This window comes from Macaca fascicularis, chromosome 16 (assembly GCF_037993035.2).
Source record: "Macaca fascicularis isolate 582-1 chromosome 16, T2T-MFA8v1.1".
NCBI lineage: Eukaryota > Metazoa > Chordata > Mammalia > Primates > Cercopithecidae > Macaca > Macaca fascicularis.
Window position 1 is genome coordinate 5,192,030 of NC_088390.1, and position 23,180 is coordinate 5,215,209.

The following is a 23,180-nucleotide window of genomic DNA, read 5'->3' on the forward strand; positions in this document are numbered from 1 at the left end:
TGAGGCTGAAGAATCGCTTGAACACGGGAGGTGGAGGTTGCAGTGAGCGGAGATCATGCCATTGCACTCCAGCATGGGCGACAAGAGCGAAACTCCGTCTCAAAAAACAAACAAAAAAACAAGCTGGAGACCGGGCGCGGTGGCTCATGTCTGTAATCCCAGCACTTTGGGAGGCCGAGGCGGCAGGATCACCTGATGTCGGGAGTTCGAGACTAGCCTGAACAAGATGGAGAAACCCCGTCTCTACTAAAAACACAAAATTAGCCGGGCGTGGTGGCACATGCCTGTAATCCCAGCTACTCGGGGAGGCTGAAGTAGGAGAATCGCTGGAATCTGGGAGGCGGAGGTTGCGATGAGCCGAGATGGAGCCATCGCACGCCAGCCTGGGCAACAAAAGCGAAACTCCATCTCAAAAAAACAAATAAAACAAACAACAAAAAAAAAAACCAAACTGGCTGTGCAAAACTACAGAGGAAGTAACAAGGAAAGGTTGAGGTGAGAATGGGCCAAGCTTTGCTCAGAGAACCCAGGAAGGCTAGCTGCAGAATGCTGTTTCCGCGGCCTCAGCTGCTTAACCTAGGCCTTTACTCTTAACCTAGGTAATTCCCACTCAATCTTGAGATTTCAGCCCAAACGTCACTCCTGCAAGCCCTCCCGGAACTCAAAGCAGGTCTCCCTTAGCTCCCGCCGAGGAGCAGCCTGTTCCCAGGATCTGCACCCTGTGTTTATCAGACCCACGGAGTCTGTGGAAGGGAAAGACGGGATAAGAACGATGCGGGGTGGGAGAGTTAAAAGGGTCGCGCAATCCGTCCCCGCGGGAATGCAAAGCAGATTCCGGAGTTCTTCAGCCCAGCGCAATGCTTGGGGAGCGACACCAGGGCGCAGAGCGGCAGATCGCGGAGCGGAAGTTCATCCCCGGAGCCGTTCTAGGAAACCGGAGGACTCAGTTCGTCACTGATCCCGGGGCTGAAGTGGGCGTCGACGGGTGCACTTTGCTGTTCCAGGGAGCCGGCTTGGCAGGCGGCGGCGACGTGGAGCTAGGGCTAGGGCAAGAACCGGCGAAAAGCAAAGCCGGAAAAGGCAAGGGGGCGTTCGTGCGCTGACCACCTGTTCCTCCAGCGGAGTGCGACGCGCGCCGATTGGCTGGAGTGCCGCCCGGGTACCGGAAGTGGCCGATGCCCGTCGCCAGTGACACCGGGACAACAGCTGCGGGCTGTGTGCGAGCGGCCCAGCAGCGCGGAGCCTGAGCGGAGTGAGCGAGCGCGGGGCGGTAGCGGCCTGCGGTGAGACCTCATTCAGTCGCGGCTGTGGGGGTAGGCGGGGGCAGGGCTCCCAACTCCCTGGAGAGCCGAGCGGAAACCCTACGTTTAGGCCCGTTCTGACCGGGGTTCGGTTTGTGACCTTGAAGTTTATGCCTCCCTCTATTGCCCCCGCCCCCAGGCCTTCATTTCCACCTGCACGCAGACAGGGTGGCGCCTGGACACCGCCAGGGACCGTCCCAGCTCTGGTTTGGTGCCTGTCAGCCTTGGGGGCGGGAGAAGCAGGACACTCCCTTACGTCCCGAGGTGGGGACCCGTGGGAGCTGTGGTTTTCTCACACATTCCACCCCCAAGTAAACCGCTAGGACGAAATGGCGGGCAGTGTCACAAACTTAAGGCCCCAGTGGCAGATTGTGCCCTGTGCTGCCAGACAAGATACTGGATTATGAGGGGTGGTTGTGAAAAGGAGACAGGTTTGACCTGCAAAGATAGAGCCCTATTATGGGTACCAGAGGGAGAAGAGAGGAAAGGAGGATAACAGTGCCATAAATTAAATATCACCCAGATTGGGAGAAGGAACTTATTTTTACAAACAGTTATTGACAGCAGTTATGTGTCAGACATTATCCTAGGCTCTTTAGATACAATGATGAATGAAATATCCAGTTAGCCATCAAGAGCATTGCAGAGGCTGGGTGCGGTGGCTCATGCCGGTAATCCCAGCATTTTGGGAGGCCTAGGCGGGAGGATCACTTGAGCCCAGGAGTTCAAGACCAGCCTGGGCAACATAGTGAGACACCATCTATACAAAAAATAAAGAAATTAGTTGGGTAGTTGGGTGTGGTGGCGCATGCTTGAAGTCCCAGCTACTTGGGAGACTGACGTGGGAGGATTTTCTTGAGCGCGGGAAGTTGAAGCTGCAGTGAGTCTGGGCAATAGAGCCAAGACCCTGTCTCAGAAAAAAGGGAGGTATTGCAGATTCATTATATATATATAAGACAGTTACACAAATTTACTTAACATTTACCAGGTATCTGAAATATGCTAGGTACCCAGAATACCAGGATGAATGGAACAGCATCCTTGCTTATGGTCTAGAGAAGAAAATAGGTATGAAAATTAATAATGCAGTGGGGTAGCTGCTACAAGGTGAAGGAGTAGCTGTCTGCCTTAGAGCATGGGGGTCAGGGAAGAAAATGGAGGGGGTCAGCTGGGTGTGATGGCTCATACCTGTAATCCCAGCACTTTGGGAGGCCAAGGTGGGCGGCTCACCTGAGGTCAGGAGTTTGAGACCAGCCTGGCCAACATGGTGAAACCCTGTCTGTACTAAAAATACAAAAATTAGCCAAGCGTGGTGGCGCACACCTGTAATCCCAGCTATGTAGGAGACTGAGGCAGGAGAATCACTTGAACCTGGGAGGCGGAGGTTGCAGTAAGCCAAGATCGCATTACTACACTCCAGTCTAGATGAAGAAGTGATACTCCGTCTCAAAAAAAAAAAAAAATGGAGGGGGGTCTGTCCATGCCTCAGCCGAGGCTTGGAGATGGAGATGCTTGTGAAGTGCACAAAGTAGGCAGTAGATTTCCAGGAAGTGGGAATAACTTGTTCTCAAAAGCAAAGAAGCTTCAAATAGAATAGAAAATGTTTAGGCTGGGCACGGTGGCTCACGCCTGTAATCCCAGCACTTTGGGAGGCCAAGGAGGGCAGATCACGAGGTCAGGAGATCGAGACCATCCTGGCTAATATGGTGAGACCCCATCTCTACTAAAAATGCAAGAAAATTTAGCCGGGCATGGTGGCACAGGCCTGTAGTCCCAACTACTATGGAGGCTGAGGCAGGAGAATGGTGTGAACCCAGGAGGCTGAGGTTGCAGTGAGCCGAGGTCGTGCCACTGCACTCCAGCCTGGGCAACAAGAGAGACTCTATCTCAAAAAAAAAAAAAAAAAAAGAAAGAAAAAAAAGAAAATGTTTAAACTGCAGGACACTAAGCATGACTGCACCTTCCAGCAGTTAATGGAGGGTGTCGGACAGGAGATGAGAAGGGGAAATGGGCTTTCTCGGGGGGACATTGTGAGCCATGAGAAGTTTTTATTCTGTAGGCTTTGGGATGCAATAAACAGGAAGCGACATGATAACTATAGTACAGTGAAAGAGAGAAAAGGGCCAATGAAATGCTGGCTCAGAGGACCAAGAGAGAACCTCTTTCCTGCAGATGTTAGCGAAGACTTTGAGAAGGAGGTGATCCTTGTACTAAATATGGAATATCTGGTAGGATCTGGCCTTTCAGAGGTTGAGGAAAATCATTTGCATCAGTTAAGATGCTTTTGTCTGTAAGTAACACAACCCAACTCAAGCTGGCTTTTTTTTTTTTTTTTTTTTGAGGCGGAGTTTCGCTCTGTCTCCCAGGCTGGAATGCAGTGGCCGGATCTTAGCTCACTGCAAGCTCCGCCTCCCGGGTTTACGCCATTCTCCTGCCTCAGCCTCCCAAGTAGCTGGGACTACAGGCGCCCGCCACCTCGCCCGGCTAGTTTTTTTTGTATTTTTTAGTAGAGACGGGGTTTCACCATGTTAGCCAGGATAGTCTCGATCTCCTGACCTCGTGATCCGCCCGTCTCGGCCTCCCAAAGTGCTGGGATTACAGGCTTGAGCCACCGCGCCCGGCCAAGCTGGCTTTAAAATATGTAAGTATATAGGCTCTCATAATTGGAAGGCAAGAGGTATAGGCTGGGCATGTTGGCTCATGCCTGTAATTCCAGCACTTTGGGAGGCTGAGGCGGGTGGATCACCTGAGGTCAGGAGCTCGAGACTAGCCTGGCCAATATGGTGAAACCCCGTTTCTACTAAAAATACAAAATTAGCCAGGCCTGGTGACGGATGCCTGTAATACTAGCTACTCGGGAGGCTGAGGCGGGAGAATCGCCTGAGCCTCAAAGGCAGAGGTTGCAGTGAGCCGAGATTGCCATTGCACTCCAGTGTGGGAAACAGAGCGAGGCTCTGTCTCAAAAGAAAAAAAAAAAAAAGAGGTATAGTGGTTTCAGGATTGATTTAATCCTGGCAGCATCTCCCTTGTTTTTCTTTCTTCCTTTTTCTTTTTGTTTTTTTTTTTATTGAGGTGGAGTCTCGCTTTGTTGCCCAGGCTGGAGTGCAGTGGCGCGATCTCGGCTCATTGCAAGCTCCGCCTCCCAGGTTCACGCCATTCTCCTGCCTTAGCCTCCCGAGTAGCTGGGACTGCAGGTGTCCGCCACCACGCCTGTCTAATTTTTGTATTTTTAGTGGAGACGGGGTTTCACCGTGTTAGCCAGGGTGGTCTTGATCTCCTGACCTCGTGATCCGCCTGTCTCGGCCTCCCAAAGTGCTGGGATTACAGGCGTGAGCCACCGCGCCTGGCCAGTATCTCCCTTGTTTTCCTTAGCTTTAGCTGCCCTCATCCACAGACTGGTAGTGAGATGGCAGCAGCAGGTATAGGCAATAATATATGGAAGTATTATCATATGGTTCTCTCAGGATGGCAGGAAACTATTCTCAGAAGCTCCCAGCAAACTTCCTCAAAATATTGACCCAGATGAAGGTGGATGTCCATTTCTGAACCAGAAATTCCCGAATCCTTGTTGTTTCTGAACCAGTGCCTTGCAAGAATTAGGGCATTTATTTGACTGGGTTAACTCAGTTGGAGTGTGCTGCTGGAGTTCTTGGATGAGGTTAGATCTCTGGCAAGGAAAGCAAAGCCACTGCAAATATTTTTGCTCACATACCCTGTAAAATATTTTTGCTCACGTACCCTGTAAAATAATTTTGGAAGGTTTGTATCTCTTTATGCACTTGCAAGTTGACATCCAAAACATTTCCATTTCTCGTACATTTTAATGAGTTTCAAAGGATATTATTTTTGAGGTATTAAAAATTTTCCAAATAAAGCCTCATCCCAGCTTCCCAGATACCTTCCCTTGGTTACCTTCCCTTGGAGCACAAAGATGGTGCTCATCACATCCTTCACCGTCTCTGTAACCTCCTTCTGTTAGCACCCCACTCCTCCGAGCCCCACTTCATTTCCATGCCTGTCTCACTCAGTCATCTCAGCTCTGTCCTGACTAACCTCCCGAGGCCTCACCTCCTCAGTCTTCCACCACACACCTCCCTGGATTCTCAAACTGCCAAAACTGCCACTGAAAGAAGTCAGGAGAGCATGGTGATTGGCCCCTCTTCACTCTGATGCTCTCCAGTGTGCTTGTTTCATCAGGAGGTGGTGAGGGTTAATGTCTGTATGTTGCTTAGCACTTAGTGAGAGCTTATCATTACCCTCCACATCAAAATGTCAGTGCTGCCTTGCTCATCTTCCCCTCTTCCATATTTATCCCACCCTTGTGCATGCTACGTTGAAATCCAAATGCTTTTTCTGTTTCTGTTCTTTGTTTGTTTGTTTGTTTGAGACGGAGTCTCACTCTGTCGCTTGGGCTGGAGTGCGGTGGCACGTTCTCGGCTCACTGCAAGCTCTGCCTCCCCAGGGTTAATGCCATTCTCCTGCCTCAGCCTCCCGAGTAGCTGGGACTACAGGTGCCCGCCACCGTGCCCAGCTAACTTTTTGTGTTTTTAGTAGAGACAGGGTTTCACCATGTTAGCCAGGATGGTCTTGATCTCCTGACCTCGTGATCCACCCGCCTCAGCCTCCCAAAGTACTGGGATTACATATCAGTAAATACATATTTTAAAAAAATTTTTTAAATTATAGGTGCTGGGCACGCCTATAATCCTGGCACTTTGAGAGGCTAAGGTGGGCACATCACTTAAGCCCAGGAGTTTGAGACCAGACTGGCCAACATGGTGAAACCTGTCTCTAGAAAAATTACAAAAAAATTAGCTGGGCACGGTAATGAGGCTGGGAGGTCAAGGCTGCAGTGAGCTGTGATTGCACCACTGCACTCCAGCCTGGGTGACAGAATAAGAGACCCTATCTCAAAAAATAAAGTAAAATTCTTGGGGGAGCGAAGATTGGGACTTGTATTACAAAAGGTCCAAGAAATGCAACAAATTATCTCTGTATGGCAACCTAGAGGATTTTCCACCACAGAGTGATGCACCATGGTGACCTTAAGGGGACAAAATTTTTAAAATATGTAATCACGTTGTCAGTCAGCTGACAGATTATGCTGTAATGTTTTACTACAGATCACCGTGTGGCTTTTTGGCAGATAAGTTCAAAAAGCTGTGATATTGCTATCATAAGAGATTGCTGTAAATGTAGATTTATGCAGTTTGGGCAAAATCCGGTCCAGTTACAGTAACTAGCGCCAGTTTGATAAGCATAACGGAAAGGTGGTTTTTAACTCAGAAAAGGTCAGCAGTCAGTTGTATTATGTCTGCCCTGTCTGCTCTCGGGTTTAGGGGAGGGGAGGGGCAACCTAGATTGAGAAGAGGAAAAAAGTCCAAGCAGGAACTGGCAATGCACCATAATTCTGCTGCTTGGCCCCTGTGTTGATCTGCCTGTAGGCCAGATTTTGGGGAGAGATGGATACAGCACACTAAGAGTAGGAAAACTCCAATCATTAAGACTTTGTAGGGCAGGCGCAGTGGCTCACGCTTGTAATCCAGCACTTTGGGAGGCCGAGGTGGGTGGATCACCTGAGGTCAGGAGTTCCAGACCAGCCTGACCAACATGGAGAAACCCCGTCTCTTGTAAAAATACAAAATTAGCCGGGCATGGTGGTCCATGCGTGTAATCCCAGCTACTCGGGAAGCTGAAGCAGGAGAATTGCTTGAACCCGGGAGGTGGAGGTTGCAGTGAGCCGAGATCACACCACTGCACTCCAGCTGGGGAACAAGAGCGAAACTCCATCTCAAAAAAAAAAAAAAAAAGACTTTGTAACAGTGGTTTTCAAACCTGGCTGGGCATCAGAATCACCTAGGGCACTTGATTAAAATACAGATCTCTTGGCCCCACTAGAGATTCCGAGACATCTGAGACGGGACCTGGAAATTAGTATTTTTAACAGATTTCTCAGTGGATTCTTTTATTTTTTTTTTGAGACGGAGTCTCGCTCTGTCGCCCAGGCTGGAGTGCAGTGGCGCGATCTCCACTCACTGCAAGCTCCGCCTCCCGGGTTCACGCCATTCTCCTGCCTCAGCCTCCTGTGTAGCTGGGACTATAGGCGCCCGCCACCGCGCCCGGCTAATTTTTGTATTTTTTTTTTAGTAGAGGTGGGGTTTCACCGTGTTAGCCAGGATGGTCTCGATCTCCTGACCTCGTGATCCGCCCGTCTCGGCCTCCCAAAGTGCTGGGATTACAGGTGTGAGCCACCGCACCCGGCCTCTCAGTGGATTCTTATGCAGCTAGCCTAGTTCCAGACCAAGAACCATTGTTTAAGAGACATTCATCTAACAAGATCTTTCCGCCATGATTTCAGGGCTACTAAGCAATTTTCAGGGTTTTATGTGGATTTCCATGTAGATTTTCTTTTCCTTTCCTTTCCTTTCCTTTCCCTTTCCTTTCCTTTCCTTTCCCTTTCCCTTCTCCTCTCCTCTCTCCCCTCCCCTCCTCTCCTCTCCTCTCCTCTCTTTTCCTTTTTCCTTTTTCCTTTCCTTTTTCCTTTCTTTTTTCTTTTCAGATGGAGTCTGGCTCTGTCGCCCAGGCTGGAGTACAATGGCACGATCTCAGCTCACTGCATACTCCACCTCCCAGGTTCAAGCGATTCTCCCACCTCACCCTCCCGAGTAGCTGGGATTATAGGCACTCACCATCATGCCCAGCCAGTTTTTGTATTTTTGTAGAGATGAGGTTTCACCATGTTGGCCAGGCTGGTCTTGAACTCCTGACCTCAAGTGATCTGCCCGCCTCGGCCTCCTGAAGTGCTGGGATTACAGGCATGAGCTACCATGCCCAGCTCATGTAGATTTTCATCTAGGTAATATGGTCCTTTAGAAATTTTATTTCTTGTTAATTAACAGATATCTGGTTTCTACATCAGTACTTTATGAATGAGGCTTTTTGAGCTTGCTTTCCTTGGGCGCATTGAAAAGACAAATTTAGGTCTGCCAAGTTGAGGATCCTATTCTGAGCTATGGAGCACCAGTAGAGATCTGCCTGTCATCCCCAAACTGAGGACCAGTGGTCAACCTGCACTCCTCCAGTAGCACCTCCGTCTTATCTCTCTTCAGAAACAATTTCAGTTTGAGAAAAGTGAGGAAGTGAGAAACGGAAAGATAGAAAATTATATTTGGGAACGTGAATTTAGGCTATGAGAAGTGGTGTTTCCATGAGTCTGAGGCCTAATGTATGGCTGTGCCTCTGGAAAAATCAACCAAATGGAGATTGGCTTTGATTGGTTTGTATGTGATAAAATACCCATAAAGCAGTATTTAACAAATGACATTGATATTGTGTTGCTGGCAGAATGCAAAGTAAAATAATGATCAGAGCCAATAAGATTTAGTTGGGGAAGGCTTTCTGTGTTTTTTTGAGACGGAGTCTTGCTCTGTTGCCCAGGCTGGAGTACAGTGGAGTGATCTTGGCTCACTACAACCTGTGCCTCCTGGGCTCAAGTGATTCTCCTGCCTCACCCTCCCCAGTAGCTGGGACTACAGATGCACACCACCACGCCCGGCTAATTTTTTTGTGTGTATTTTTAGTAGAGACAGGGTTTCACCATGTTGGCCAGGCTAGTCTCGAACTCCTGATCTCAGGTGATCTGCCTGCCTCAGTCTCCCAAAGTGCTGGGATTACAGGCATGAGCCACCGCACCTGGCCAGGGGAGACTTTCTGAATTGCAGTTTTTTTTTTTTGTTTTTTGTTTGTTTGTTTTTGTTTTTGTTTTTGTTTTGAGATAGAGGCTCGCTGTGTCGCCCAGGCTGGAGTATAGTGGCACAATCTCAGCTTACTGTAAGCTCCATCTCCCGGGTTCACACCATTCTCCTGCCTCAGACTCCTGAGTAGCTGGGACTACAGGCACTTGCCATCATGCCCGGCTAATTTTTTGTATTTTTTTTTTTTTTTCTTTTTTTTTTTTTGAGACGGAGTCTCGCTCTGTCGCCGGGGCTGGAGCGCAGTGGCCGGATCTCAGCTCACTGCAAGCTCCGCCTCCCGGGTTTACGCCATTCTCCTGCCTCAGCCTCCTGTGTAGCTGGGACTACAGGCGCCCGCCACCTCGCCCGGCTAGTTTTTTGTATTTTTAATAGAGACGGGGTTTCACCGTGTTAGCCAGGTTGGTCTCGATCTCCTGACCTCGTGATCCGCCCCTCTCGGCCTCCCAAAGTGCTGGGATTACAGGCTTGAGCTACCGCGCCCGGCTCATTTTTTTTTTTTTTTTTTTTTGAGATGGAGTCTCGCTCTGTTGCCCAGGCTGGAGTGCAGTGGCACGATCTCCGCTCACTGCAAGCTCCGCCACCTCCCGGGTTTATGCCATTCTCCTGCCTCAGTCTCCCTAGAAGCTGGGACTACAGGCGCCCGCCACCATGCCTGGCTAATTTTTTTTTGTATTTTCAGTAGAGATGGGGTTTTACCGTGTTCACCAGGATGATCTCGATCTCCTGACCTCGTGATCCACCCATCTCGGCCTCCCAAAGTGCTGGGATTACAGGTGTGAGCCACCACGCCCGGCGTAACCCCTTGGTTTAGAAAAACCATCCCATAGTTGTGCATTGTCTGAAGGATGAAGTTCCATACATGCCCACACCCCCTTGAGAATCACCTTCCACAATGAACACTCTCACTGACGGGAGGATTGTATTCCTCAGATTTGCTGTAGTGCACAAATATACTGTCCTAAGCAAAGGCCACTTGAATATTAGTTCCAGGTTGTTTACCATCTGAACAAAGGTCAAGCTTATTCTCCTGACATTTGGACCCCTTGTCTGTGGTGGGGACAGCTAAATCCCCAGGACAATTTTATTAGGAATAGGTTTGGCCTCGTATAATAACAAAACCCCCCCAATATCTTAAGCAAGGCAAAAGCTTATTTCTCTCTTGGATAAATGAAGTCCAGAGGCTGGCATTCCAGGAATGGTATGGCAGTGCCATGGAGTCATCAGGGACCCAGGTTCCTTCCAGCTATGATCCCCAGTCCTAGGGTATACCAGTATACTCATGGTCTAGGATGGTGTCCAGCTATCACATCATGTTCTGGGAACAGCATGGAAGACAAGATGGAATAAATGTATCCCCTCATCCTTCAGATTTCCTAGTAGTCCCATGTGTTTTCATTTGCATCTCACTGTCTCATTGGGTAGAATATGATCATGCGGCCAATCCCAACTGCAAAAATTAAAAAGCTGGGGAATGTGTTTTTTTTTAGCTAGGCTAATTGCCACACTACATAAATTTATTATTCTATTGTCAGGCAATGGGGAATAAGAGATATTGGGGTAGGCAACTAAACATTTTTGCCACAACTAAAAATCTTTCTAAAAGTTTAAAAAATGTATTCCCCCCGCCCCCCACCGCCACCCAAGAAACAAGGTGTCTTGTTCTGTTGCCCAGGCTGGAGTGCAGTGGCACAATCACGGCTCATTGCGGCCTTGACCTCCTGGGCTCAAGTGACCCTCCTACCTCAGCCTCCCCGGTAGCTGAGACTACAGACACATGCCTCTGCCCCTGGCCAATTTTTTTTTTGAGACGGAGTCTCGCTCTGTCACCCAGGCTGGAGTGCAGTGGCGCCATCTCAGCTCGCTGCAAGCTCCGCCTCCCGGGTTCACACCATTCTCCTGCCTCAGCCTCCCAAGTAGCCCGCCACCACGCCCGGCTAATTTTTTTGTATTTTTAGTAGAGACGGGGTTTCACCATGTTAGCCAGGATGGTTTCGATCTCCTGACCTTGTGATCTGCCTGCCTCGGCCTCCCAAAGTGCTGGGATTACAGGCGTGAGCCACCGCGCCTGGCCCAAAAATGTACTCTTTAAGATTTATGAAGGTATTAAGAAAATACTATAAGAGAGCTGATTACAAAATTAATATGTAATTATCAACAGCATTAGTATATATAAAAGTAATAGCTAGTTACAAAATGTAAGAAAAACTCACTAAAGGAAAAGAGGTACAGAGACATGATGAACATAAAAACAACGTCAGAATAAGTTTGGACTACAAATTTATACTAAATTTTACTTGGGAAGATATGAGAATAGACGGGAAAGGTCTGAAAAGGAAAACTGAGAGAGAACTTTCTCTAGCATATGTTAAAAATGTTAATAAAGCTAACAGGTTGAACTGTTTGATATTAGAGAAGACACAGATCAGTGGAACGGAATAGAATCCGGAAGTTGGCCCAAATATAGATGGATATTTAGATTATGGCATAGGTGGCATTTTAAATCAGTAGGGGAGAGAATTATTCAGTAAATGGTATTGACACAATTCACTAGCCATCTGGAGAAGATTAAAGCCAGTGGCTCCGAACATCAGGGAGTCAAAAGGTGGTGCTTCTGTGCTAGTTTCAGTTAAGACACATTCACCTTTTGAAGGGGTAAGCCCTGTACGTCCCCTCTGCTGCTCTACACAGCTGATGAGTACCAGAGAACAGGACTAAGAATAGTCCTCTTGTTACTCATTTTGCTGTTACTTCCCCTATACACCCAAAAGTTATTTCTATTAACTTGTCCTTTTTTTTTTTTTTTTTTTTTTTTTTTGAGACAGGGTCTCACTGTGTCACCCAGGCTGGAGTGCAGTGGTGCAGTCTCGACTCACTGCAACCTCTGCCTCCCTGGTTCAAGTGATTGTCCTGCCTCAGCCCCCCAAGAAGCTGGGAATACAGGTGCCCGCCACTATGCCCAGCTAATTTTTGTATTTTTAGTAGACAGGGTTTCACCGTGTTGCCCAGGTTGGTCTTGAACTCCTGAGCTCAAGTGATCTACCCACCTCGACCTCCCAAAGTGCTGGGATTACAGGTGTGAACCACCATGTCATTTCTGTCCCTTCTTTCAACATTTATCATATACCTATCTATTAATATGGCCACCATTTTCCCTAGATGTTTTCTTTATCACCTTCAAGTTCTATCCCAACTCACCATTAATGTTATGGAACTTTTTTAAATCAGCATCTCCTTACCATCCATCTCCTACTTCTCTCTTGAAATCTCTTCTCACTCCTGTTAGTCAGCATCCCCTGTTTAGCATGTCCACCATAATCCTAAATCTTTACCTTCTTTTTGGCAGCATGCTGTCATGTCACCAGATACCAAGACTGTTTTGTTGTTCTGAGACAGGGTCTTGCTTTGTCACTCAGGCTGAAGTGCAGTGGTGTGTTTCAGCTCACTGCAGCCTTGACCTCCCCAGGCTCAAGCAATCCCCTGCCTCAGCTGCCCTCTTCACCTTACCAAGAGTGTTTTTGAGTGCTATGAGAACTACATCAAAGCTCTGTTCTCCTACAGTGTTAGCTTCATTTAACTATGATACAGTCCCTTCACATACTTACCCTTTCTCGTTTCAGATTGTGAGATGGGGACTGAGAACAAGGAGGTGATTCCCAAGGAAGAAATTTCTGAAGAATCTGAGCCACATGGGTCAATATTAGAAAAATTTCCAAAAGTGGTTTACCAAGGTGATGAGTTTGGAGCAGGATGTGAAGAAGACAGGTTGGAGGGACATTCGAGAGAGGAGTCCACGGAAGAGGTTATAGAGCAGATGTCTCCTCAGGAGAGAGACTTTCCATCAGGGTTGATGATCTTTAAGAAATCACCCTCAAGTGAGAAAGACCAGGAGAAGAATGAGAGTGAGAGAGGCTGCAGTCCCAGCGCAAATCTGGTTACACATCAGGGAGCTACTACAACAGAGGGAGTAAGCGCATTTGCTACCTCTGGCCAAAACTTCATAGAGATTTTAGAATCTCACAAAACACAGAGAAGTTCTGTGGGAGAAAAGCCTCACGCGTGTAAAGAGTGTGGGAAAGCCTTTAATCAGAACTCACATCTCATCCAGCATATGAGGGTTCACAGTGGAGAAAAACCCTTTGAATGCCAAGAATGTGGAAAGACATTCGGAACTAATTCAAGCCTTCGACGGCACCTGAGAATTCATGCTGGAGAAAAACCCTTTGCTTGTAATGAATGTGGAAAGGCCTTCATTCAGAGTTCACATCTTATCCACCATCATAGAATTCATACTGGAGAGAGGCCCTATAAATGTGAAGAATGTGGTAAAGCCTTCAGTCAAAATTCAGCCCTTATTCTACACCAGAGAATCCATACTGGAGAGAAACCATATGAATGTAATGAATGTGGGAAGACCTTTAGGGTTAGTTCACAGCTTATTCAGCATCAGAGAATTCATACTGAAGAAAGATACCATGAATGCAACGAGTGTGGCAAAGCCTTCAAGCATAGCTCAGGCCTTATCAGACACCAGAAAATTCATACTGGAGAAAAACCGTATCTGTGTAATGAATGTGGGAAGGGCTTTGGTCAGAGTTCGGAGCTTATCCGGCATCAGAGAATTCATACAGGGGACAAACCCTATGAATGTAATGAATGTGGGAAAACTTTCGGCCAGAACTCAGAGATTATTAGACATATTAGAATTCATACTGGTGAGAAACCCTATGTATGTAAGGAATGTGGGAAGGCCTTCAGGGGAAACTCAGAACTTCTTAGACACGAGAGAATTCACACTGGAGAGAAACCCTATGAATGCTTTGAGTGTGGAAAGGCTTTCAGGCGGACCTCTCACCTGATTGTCCACCAGAGAATTCATACTGGAGAGAAACCCCATCAGTGTAATGAGTGTGCAAGAACCTTTTGGGATAATTCTGAGCTGCTTCTCCACCAGAAAATTCATATTGGAGAGAAACCTTATGAATGTAGTGAGTGTGAGAAAACATTTAGCCAGCATTCCCAACTTATCATACATCAGAGAATTCACACTGGAGAGAAGCCTTATGAGTGCCAAGAATGTCAAAAGACTTTTAGTCGGAGCTCTCACCTCCTCCGACATCAAAGTGTTCACTGTATGGAGTAATCTGCAAAATAGGAAAGTTTTTAGGGGAAAAGCTAAAGTCCAACGTATTCATTTGTTTATACTATGTGTCCCAAGTATTCAAATCAAATGAATGGACAGAATCTCTGTCCTCCCACTGATCTTAAACAGTGGGCTGAAGAAGATGAGGCACTTTTTTTTTTTTTTTTAAAGTGGTGGGGTGTTGCTCTGTTGCCCAGGATGGGATGCAGTGGCACAATCATAACTGACTGCTTCCTTGAACTGCTGAGCTCGAGCAGTCCTCCTGCCTCAGCCTTCCAAGTAGCTAGGACTGCAGATACTAATGAGGCACTTTTATGAATTATTCATTAAGAGGTTTCAATGTACTGAGTTAAATCAGAAAAGCTATTTCAGGCCTTAATTTCCCCTCTGTCCTTCTTCCTTTCCCTTCTCCTCCCCCAGTGGATCACATAACAAACATTAAGGGTCTGTACCAGCCATCTTTCCTAAATTACTCTTCAGCAAAATTGTGGGAACAGGATTCCACCACCTCCTAAGAATGACAGAGATGACTCACTGAATGTTACCCCCTGAAATATTAGAAAGTCATAACTTAGAAGACACACCTCATTTCCCCTGTCCACTGTTTAGCACTGGAATAATTTAGTAAGTTTTTATTAGCTTCAAAGTTTTCCAGCCCTGCTATCAAGTTACTTTAGAAGATGGCAGCATTAATGAAGAAGCAGGGTCATTTCACATCTGTTAGGCTTCCTTATTCATCTGAAGAGGCTGCCATGATGGAGGAACTGCCAGGCAATTTACAACAGGGTTGTAAGTGAAGGCCTTAGCATCCAGAGGGGCCGATTAGGCAACAACAGGGGATAAACAATTGAGGTCACACTACTTGGCACGGGCAGAAGCAGCTATTCAGGAGCTGTCCACGCTTCAGGGGTGCTCAGACTGACTGCTCCTAAGAATTCTGCTGCATACATTTTTGGCCCCATCTGCCACTGCTGACAGATACTGTGACGGGAAGTAGTAGAGAGGACTGTGGCTTCGCCTCCTCCAGGCACCTGGCTACAGTGGCGAGCCAGTGCACCTGATGACAAACCAGGGTCTGGCCTTGCCAAAGCACTTCAGTTCTCATTACCTGGACCCCACTGGAGGCCCTGGCTAAGTCAGGATGTGGCAGCCTCTTCTTGGTTTTCCCCCTTGGCCTTGAAATTCTTTTTTCTTGAATAACTTTTAAAAAACAGAGATAAGGTCTTGCTGTGTTGCCCAGGCTGGTCTTGAACGCCTGGGCTCCAGTGACCTTTTTGCCTCCGCTTCCCAAAGTATTGAGATTACAGGTGTGAGCTACCATGCCCAGACTTGAAATTGTTTCTTCACCATCGCTGCATGTTTTTTGTGTTCTATATTTATTTCTTCTTTAAGGAAACACAGCCTCCATTTTTTATGTGTCCATGTTTCTGAGGCAATGGCTGTTAGTGGGAATTGCACTAATGGGGGTCCAGCAGGCCTGGGGTCTGGTCTTAGTGCTAGACCTTGAATAAGGCACTTCACCTGCTGGTCTCCAATTTTCTCATCTGTAAAATGGAAGAGTTGAACTAAATGATTGCTAAAGTTTCAACCAGCCCAGTAATTCCTTAATTCTTTAAAAATTTAACTTTAAATATCTTTATTGTTCTTTAACCTCGTCTTTGTTACACTAGTATTAGTCACTAATATTTATTGAGTGTTTACGACCTGACAGGCACAGTGCCAGTTTACATTTTAATTTTCACATCATTTCTATGATATGGGTACTCATTTTTTTAAAGCTTTATGAAGGTATAATTTACATACTATAAAATGCACCTGTTTTAAGTGTTCAGTTGAATGATTTTTAATTTATATAGTGGTGCAGCCATCAATGATGTGGGTATTCTTACCCCAATTTAAAAGATAAGGAGGGGGCAGAAGGGGCAGTGTTAAGTAATTGACCCATGATTACACAGCTAGGAAGAGCGAGAGCCAAGACTCCAAACCTGGTTGATGGTCTTAACCACTGTGCTGTGCTGCAGACGGGCACATTCACTCCCGCCTTATCTGAACTCCTTTGCACATTTTCTATTACTGATTTCTACGTAGATTTGAATATAATGAATTTAAATCATGTCCTTGGTAACAGAACTGATCACAGCCAAAATAATTCACCAAATGGGTTTATTCTGTACTCCAATATAGGTGTCTTCCCAGGTTTATCTACTTGGCTTGAGAAAAGGGTTGTACAAATAGATGACTGCAGAGTTTTCACGTCCTTCCAGATACCTCAGCCTGGAACAGTCACACTCTTGGTAAGGGAAGCTGTTTGATTTACTTCTTCCCTTTGGTTGATGACAAGTGAAGTGCGCCCTCTTCCTCCTGTTCTCATTGCTGGAGCGCAGACTGAATTGTGCCCAGACCATCTCTTTCCCACAGGAAACCTGGATCTCACGATCCCTTCCATGCCTGATTCCGTTGGCATGTTTCATTGCCACATTTACCTCTTGTCAGTCCTGACAGAGAATTCGGCACCCCTTCAGGCTTCTCCTAAACAATCTATTCACACAAACACCCCTGAGCAATCTGGACTTCACTGAAAATAGTGTGTAAGCAAAGGAGAAGAGCTCACACTGTGCATCCTATGAGACGTTTTGTTCTCAGAAGTACCTTATTGGCCAAACCACCAGTGCAGGTTTTTCTCTTTGTCCTTCCCTCTCAAGGCTCAGTCACCTCAACTTCTTTTTGCCTACTAGATATCCAGTCCATCCCCTCACTTCCCCTGGCCCTAGCTCAATCCCATCACTGCTCAGCAAAACGTCCTCTAGTTCACCATTAATTCAATGGAACATTAGGAGGCAATTTAGTGACCTGTTGTACCTGAGCATGTTCTTAAGGGGGAAGTCTCACGTCTCATTCCCAGAAAAATCTACCATATATATATTCCCTACCCGCCTGCCCCCACCCCGCCAAAGATTGCTGGTGAATGAAATTACCTGCATCTTGTTAGGTACACTATCCTATTCCCTGTCCTCTTCCACGTCTTACCCAGATATCTCAGGAAGATTTTTCTTTCCCTTCTGTTTGCCTCCCTCTTCGACTTACTTGGGAGTCAGCATCTGACCACAGTCATGACTGGTAATGATGATTTGTGCAAATACTATGAAGGAAAGGACATGAATTGTCTTAATTTTAGACCCATTAAAAAACCGCACAGGCCTCAATCTTAAAAGTCCTACCTAAATACCCAGAAATACACTTCAGAATTTTTGAAGCTATGCCCATGTACATTTTCTTCCTTCCCTAATTTTAATGGTATACTAACACCTTAGGTGAATAAAATTTCTTTACTATTTTATTGAGATAATGCCTTTGTCATGTTTATTATTCCAAATTGCATTATGTTTCACTATAGTTTTTTTTTTTTTTTTTTGAGACAGAGTCTCGCTCTGTCGCCCAGGCTGGAGTGCAGTGGCCGGATCTCAGCTCACTGCAAGCTCCGCCTCCCGGGTTCACGCCATTCTCCTGCCTCAGCCTCCCGAGTAGCTGGGACTACAGGCGCCCGCCACCTCGCCCGGCTAGTTTTTTGTATTTTTTTTTTTTTTAGTAGAGACGGGGTTTCACCGTGTTAGCCAGGATGGTCTCGATCTCCCGACCTCGTGATCCGCCCGTCTCGGCCTCCCAAAGTGCTGGGATTACAGGCTTGAGCCACCGCGCCCGGCCCACTATAGTTTTTAATAGGACTTTGGTTACCAGTTTTGTCCCCACCTTGTAAGTTTCACCTTACCCAAGTACCCCAACATGCTTGTTAGCTTCTGGTTTTGCATACAGTGCACATTCTGTGTCCTTGATCTTCTGCTTTGCTTGGTGAGATCCTTCATCTTAAATAACAGGACAAGTGTTATCTATTGTGTGTGTGTTGGTATACAAGTTTTTCTTCATGATTAGCAACTTAAGATATTCCGGACCATTTGTATGGCCTTTAACAAAAAATCAACTTATTACTGAAATTTCACGGTGGCGGCATGTGCTGCTGCTTGTTTACCATTCAATTTTTACAAGTGTTGTGACTCCTGGCGGATGCCAGGTTCTTAATGCTGTTAAGTCATGAATCTTCTTTGAGAACCAAGAAAGCTCTGCCCGGAAAAATGTACATGTGAAGGGGTGGCCTGCCCCTCCACACCTGTGGGTGTTTCTTGTAAGGTGGAACGAGAGACTTGAGAAAAGAAATAAGACACAGAGACAAAGTATAGAGAAAGAAAAGCGGGGGCCCAGGGGACCGGCGCTCAGCTTACAGAGGACCCACGCTGGCCCCGGTCTCTGAGTTCCCTTAGTATTTATTGATAATTATCTTTACCATCTTAAAGACAGGGGAGTGGCAGGACAATAGGATCAAAGAAAAAAGAGGAAATCGGCAGTAAGACATATGAACAAACACCTCTGTGACATGAATAAGTTCAAAGGACAATGCTGTGCCTTGAGATGCATATGCAAACATCTCCATAAACCTTTTAGCAGCATACTTTCAGTCTATCACATGGGGAGAAACCTTAGACAATATCTAGCTTTCCTAGGCAGAGGTCCCTGCGACCTTTGGCCGTGTACGTGTCTCTGGGTAGTTGAAATTAAGAGAATGGTGATAACTTTTAACCAGCAAGCTACCTTCAGGCATTTGTTTAACAAAGACACATCCTGCACAGCCCAAAATCCATTAAACCTTGAGTCACCGCAACACATGTCTCTTGCAAAGGACAAGGTTGGGGGTAGGGTCACAGATTAACAGCATCACAAATACAGAACAAAATGGAGTCTCTTATGTCTACTTCTTTCTATATAGACACAGTAACAGGCTGATCTCTCTTCCTTTTCCCCACATACATGCAGTTTCAGAGAATTCATCCTCTAACCACTGTTCCCCAAATCAAACATTTTACCTTAAAAAAAAAAAAAAAAAGACCGAGTCACTTCCGCAATAATTTCCTCTTCACCGCACCTCTCAGCTTTGGGAATAAAGCTATGTCAAAAAGACTTGTCTGGGTGAACCCCTGCAAATGGAAGTCAGCTGGACCTCAGTAAAAGCCCAGTGGGAAGGGGCGGGGACGATTCTGGCGATCACATGAGAAAGGGAGCAGCCTCAGCGGGGCAGGTGGACACAGTCGTCATCTACTCGCTGGCCGCCTGCGACGTGAAGCACCTGCGCTGGGCGCGGCGGGCAAGCGCTCAACACCTGCGCTGGGCGCCTCAACAGCCCAGCGGCGTCAGCGCTGCGGAGCAGGAAAGGGTCCCAAACGCAGGGCGGCCACGCAGCGTCGCGCCCACTCCCCGAAGCGCTGAGCCAGCACGATGCACAGAAGGGAAGGAGGAAGGTGGCTTGAGGGCAGTAACCGACCGAACAGTGGAAGTCCATTTCAGGAGCCCCGGGACCCGAGCTCGGACCCCTTTCCAATCCCCCAGGCGTCTTTCCCACGTCCTTGTCTCCTAATCCTGGGAATCGACGGCCACTCCACTCTCCTGCAGTACCGCGGACAAGAACACCCATTGTTTTTACTTGTTTATAATACGCTTCACAGGCAGGTGTCTTCTGATGGACCCAACTCTGTTGGTACTCGTCTCCTCCAAAAAGTCCCCAAATGCGCTAGCAGGCCTGCCAGCCCGGCATCCGAGAGGTAAGAGCCCCTGCGGCGCGAGCGGAAGTGCGTCTGTCGCGGGGCCTCTCTAGGACGCCGGGAGGACCCCTCGTTAGCGCGGGACCTCGGCGGCCGGGGGCGGGGCTCGAGGGGTGAGGGCGGCTCGCCGCGCGCGGATTAGCTGCCATCCGGCGGGCCTTTCTGTCGGGGAGCAGTGGGGTGGCCGCTGAGGGCCGAGGGATCCCCCCGCTCCGGGCGGGCTCACGGCCGCGTGCGTGGGCTCTGGGGCGTCCGCGGAGACCCCTACGTGCGTGTGCGGGGTGGGGTCGGGGTGGCAGTTGGAGGCAAATGCATGGGCCTGTACTTCTGTCTCTCCGCCTGCTGGGATTTGCAGTTTGTGAGGACGTTTCACATCCCACGGATATTTACGGAATCCCTTTCGCGGTCCAGGCTTTTCTGGACACCAAGCCAGGCCTATTATAACTATTTAATATATAATTATTACAGTTAAACTTATTTGCAGTCGGGAAGCATAGACTCAAAACACGAAAGGCAGGGTTGGCTTTAGAAAGAAGTCACTGTTGGCCGGGCGCGGTGGCTCAAGCCTGTAATCCCAGCACTTTGGGAGGCCGAGGCGGGCGGATCACGAGGTCAGGAGATCGAGACCATCCTGGCTAACACGGTGAAACCCCGTCTCTATTAAGAAATACAAAAAAAAACTAGCCGGGCGAGGTGGCGGGCGCCTGTAGTCCCAGCTACTTGGGAGGCTGAGGCCGGAGAATGGCGGGAACCCGGGAGGCGGAGCTTGCAGTGAGCTGAGATCCGGCCACTGCACTCCAGCCTGGGCGACAGAGCGAGACTCCGTCTCAAAAAAAAAAAAAAAAAAAGAAGTCACTGTTGTCTAAGAGTGCCAGAGGGACTAAGAAGATAGGTATGGAGGGCCGGGCGCGGTGGCTCACACCTGTAATCCTAGCACTTTGGGAGGCCGAGGTGGGCGGATCACCTGAGGTCGGGAGTTCAAGACCAGCCTGGCCAACATGGTGAAACCCCGTCTCTACTAAAAATACAAAAATTAGCTGGGCGTGGTGGCGTATACCTGTAATCCCAGCTACTCGGGAGGCTGAGGCAGGAGAATCACTTGAACCTGGGAGGCAGATGTCGCAGTGAGCCAAGATCGCACCATTGCACTCCAGCCTGGGCAACAGAGCGAGACTCCGTCTCAAAAGAAAAAAAAAGGGCCAGGCGCGGTGGCTCACGCCTGTAATCCCAGCACTTTAACAGGCTAAGGCAGGAGGGTCACTTGAGCCCAGGAGTTCCAGACCAGCCTGGCCAACATGGCAAAACCCTGTCCCTACAGAAAAATACAAATATCAGCCGGGTGTGGTGCTGTGCACCTGTGGTCCCAGCTACTTGGGAGTCTAGGAGGTCGAGTTCGCAGTGAACTATCATCATGAGACCCTGTCTCAAAAAAAAAAAAAAGCTGGGCCAATGCTAGGACTCCTCCCATTTGTATCCCTTCTCTCAGGGCTCTTTCACATTGCCTGTTGCCGAGTTCTGAAAATTATTGTTTCATATATTTTATCTGGCTTTTTAAATGTGGGATGGTAAATTCAGTCCGTTACTCCATTATGGTTTCATACTTGGAAGCAGAAAAAAGAAATTTGCTTCTATTTTTTTTTTTTTTTTTTAACAGGGTCTCACTTTGTCACCCAGGCTAGAGTGCAGTGGCACAATCTCGGCTCACTGCAGCCTCAACCTCCCAGGTTCAAGCAATCCTTCTGTGTCAGCCCCCCAAGTAGCTGGGATTACAGGTGTGTGCCACCATGCCTGGCTATTTTTTTTTTTTTTTTTTGTAGAGACAAGGTTTTGCCATGTTTCCCAGGCTGGTCTGGAACTCCTGAGTTCAAATAATCCGCCTGCCCCAGCCCCCCAAAATGCTAGGATTACAGGCGTGAGCAACCGTGCCCAGCCAAATTTGCTCATTTGATATAAGGTTTATGGGTATGCCAATTTTGTGGCTGATGGAACTCTTTCAAGGCTTTCGTTTTTTAAATAAAGACCTTCATTTCTCATTGTTCCATTAAGCAATTAAGGTGACAGCATTAATTTGCAGAATTAATTAACAAGAATTAATTACATTTAATCTATTATTTTGAGACGGAGTTTTGCTCGTTGTCCAGGCTGGAGTGCAGTGGTGTGAGCTCGGCTCACTGCAACCTCCGCCTCCCGGGTTCAAGGGATCCTCCTGCCTCAGCCTCCCGAGTAGCTGGAATTACAGGCGCCTGCCATCATACCCAGCTAATTTTTTGTAATTTTACTAGAGATGGGTTTTCACCATGTTGGCCAGGCTGGTCTCAAACTCCTGAGCTCAGGTGATCCACCCGCCTCGGCCTCCCAAAGTGCTGGGATTACAGGCATGAGCCAAGCCACTCTGCTCATCCAGTTACATTTAATTTTCAATTTAGTTAAACTTTGCATTGGTTCCTGGGCAGCAGAGATAGTCTCATCGGTGGGACCAAGCACTCATCTGTCTGGGAAGCAGTGCTGACTGGGACAGTGAGTTTGGCTTTCTCTGCTCCACAGTTCAAGTTAGAAATGCAAAAGCCCCCCTTCTCTTCCCTGCAGCTCTGAGTAAAGAGTACCATGTGCACAGGCTTTGAAATCATATTTAGGTTCAGATCTTGGCTCTGTCACTTATCAATTATGTGGCCTTGGACAAATTATTTCATCTATTTTAGTCTGTTTCTTCATCCGTAACACTGCAATATAAAGCCTCCTTCTGAAAGTTAGCAGTACAGTTACAACACTGCTTCAGTAATTTTCGGGTGGCTGGAAGAAGAGGAGACTGACTCCCTTAACACTAAGCCCAAAGCTTCCCCGTTTCCATGTGCTCCCTGGTTTGCAGCTCTCCTCCCTCCCTCCAGGGCTTACGGCCACACTGTCTGTAGGGCAGCCACTCTGCCAACTCTGGCCTCAGGGTCCTCTTGGGTGTGTGCAGAGGCAGGTGCCTGAGAAAGGCCTGTAGAATGGGGCTGCTGGACAGAGCCTAAGGCTCTTGGGAGGAAAACTTGGAGCCATTTGCACTGTTTGGCTTGAAGCATAAACTGAGGGAGGGTGAGCTGGTTTCTGCCTGGCATTCAGATCTACCCCCAAAAGTCCTACTGATCTTGCCCCCTTCATACTTTTCAAATCTGTCTCCTCTTCCACATCCCCGTGGTCACTCCCTCAGTTTAGGTAGCCATATTACTTGGAGGTTACCACAAGTCTCCTAATAGGAGTCTGTTTGCAGTTTTCCACACTGTAGATGAAGTGATCTTTCTGAAGTACACAACTGAGTAACTGACGGTGTCACTCCCTAGTAATAGCTCCCCACTGCTCT

The 23,180-nt window shown here is 47.7% G+C and overlaps 2 protein-coding genes across 7 annotated transcripts in view; both read left to right on the plus strand.

Moving 5' to 3' along the window:
• The first annotated feature begins 1,174 nt into the window (after nucleotides 1-1,174).
• Nucleotides 1,175-17,538, plus strand: ZFP3 (ZFP3 zinc finger protein). 2 transcript variants are annotated; one of them, XM_045375562.3, is made up of 2 exons: nucleotides 1,175-1,313; nucleotides 12,673-17,538. In XM_045375562.3, the coding sequence occupies exon 2, from the start codon at nucleotides 12,681-12,683 to the stop codon at nucleotides 14,193-14,195; it is 1,515 nt and encodes a 504-aa protein (XP_045231497.1). In that variant the 5' UTR covers nucleotides 1,175-1,313; nucleotides 12,673-12,680; the 3' UTR covers nucleotides 14,196-17,538. The 2 variants fall into 2 exon arrangements, with proteins under 2 accessions (XP_045231497.1, XP_045231496.1); XM_045375561.3 differs by having other exon boundaries at nucleotides 1,175-1,283.
• A 1,784-nt stretch (nucleotides 17,539-19,322) lies between these two features.
• The window catches only part of LOC107127711 (uncharacterized), a 56,531-nt gene continuing 52,673 nt past the window's right edge, over nucleotides 19,323-23,180 (plus strand). For all 5 annotated transcript variants that reach the window (XR_012425172.1, XR_012425173.1, XR_012425174.1 and 2 more), the window contains exon 1: nucleotides 19,323-19,840. Coding sequence is in view for 2 of the 5 variants with exons in the window: in XM_074018369.1 (XP_073874470.1) it covers nucleotides 19,518-19,840 (323 nt within the window). In the remaining 3 variants the exon portion in view is untranslated. The remainder of the gene's footprint in view (nucleotides 19,841-23,180) is intronic.

Coding starts and splice junctions, on each gene's coding strand:
- ZFP3 (XM_045375562.3), top strand. CDS start 12,681: ATGGGGACTGAGAACAAGGAGGTGATTCCCAAGGAAGAAATTTCTGAA.